General features: G+C 75.5%; 1 protein-coding gene across 1 annotated transcript in view; it reads left to right on the top strand.

Moving 5' to 3' along the window:
* Positions 1-583, top strand: part of LOC119831194 (glycogen debranching enzyme-like) — a gene marked incomplete at its 3' end in the record, with an annotated part of 17,937 nt that extends 17,354 nt beyond the window's left edge. The window contains 1 exon segment of the mRNA XM_038354482.1: positions 1-583. This exon segment is cut by the window's left edge and continues 4 nt beyond it. Within this exon segment, the coding sequence (XP_038210410.1) occupies positions 1-583 (583 nt within the window).
* Between the last annotated feature and the right edge of the window lie 4 nt (positions 584-587).

Genomic DNA, 587 nt, shown 5'->3' with positions numbered 1-587 from the left:
CGGCAACGAGGCCAACTGCGGCACGTGGATGGACAAGATGGGCTCCTCCGACGCGGCCGGCACGCGCGGCCGCCCCGCCACGCCGCGCGACGGCAGCGCCGTGGAGCTCGTGGCGCTCGCGCACAGCGCCGCCGCCTGGCTGGCGCGCGAGCACCGCGCCGCGCGCTACCCCTACCCCGGCGTGGCGCGCCGCCACCGCGACGGGGCGCTGTCCGCCTGGACGTGGGCGCAGTGGGCCGAGCGCCTGCGCCGCGCCTTCGAGCGCCACTTCTGGGTGCCGCCCGCGCCCTCCGCCGCCGACGCGCGCCCCGACCTCGTGCACCGCCGCGCCATCTACAAGGACTCGCACGGCGCCTCGCAGCCCTGGGCCGACTACCAGCTGCGCTGCAACTTCCCCGTCGCCATGGTGGTCGCGCCCGACCTGTTCGACCCCAAGCACGCGTGGCTCGCGCTCGACAACGTCGAGCGTCTGCTGCTCGGCCCGCTGGGCGTCAAGACTCTCGACCCGGCGGACTGGGCCTACCGCGGCGACTACGACAACTCGAACGACGGCACCGACCCGGCCGTCGCACACGGCTTCAATTACC

This window comes from Zerene cesonia, chromosome 13, assembly GCF_012273895.1.
Source record: "Zerene cesonia ecotype Mississippi chromosome 13, Zerene_cesonia_1.1, whole genome shotgun sequence".
NCBI lineage: Eukaryota > Metazoa > Arthropoda > Insecta > Lepidoptera > Pieridae > Zerene > Zerene cesonia.
Note: the sequence above shows the minus strand (reverse complement) of the source record. Positions and strands in the feature narration are given on the sequence as shown.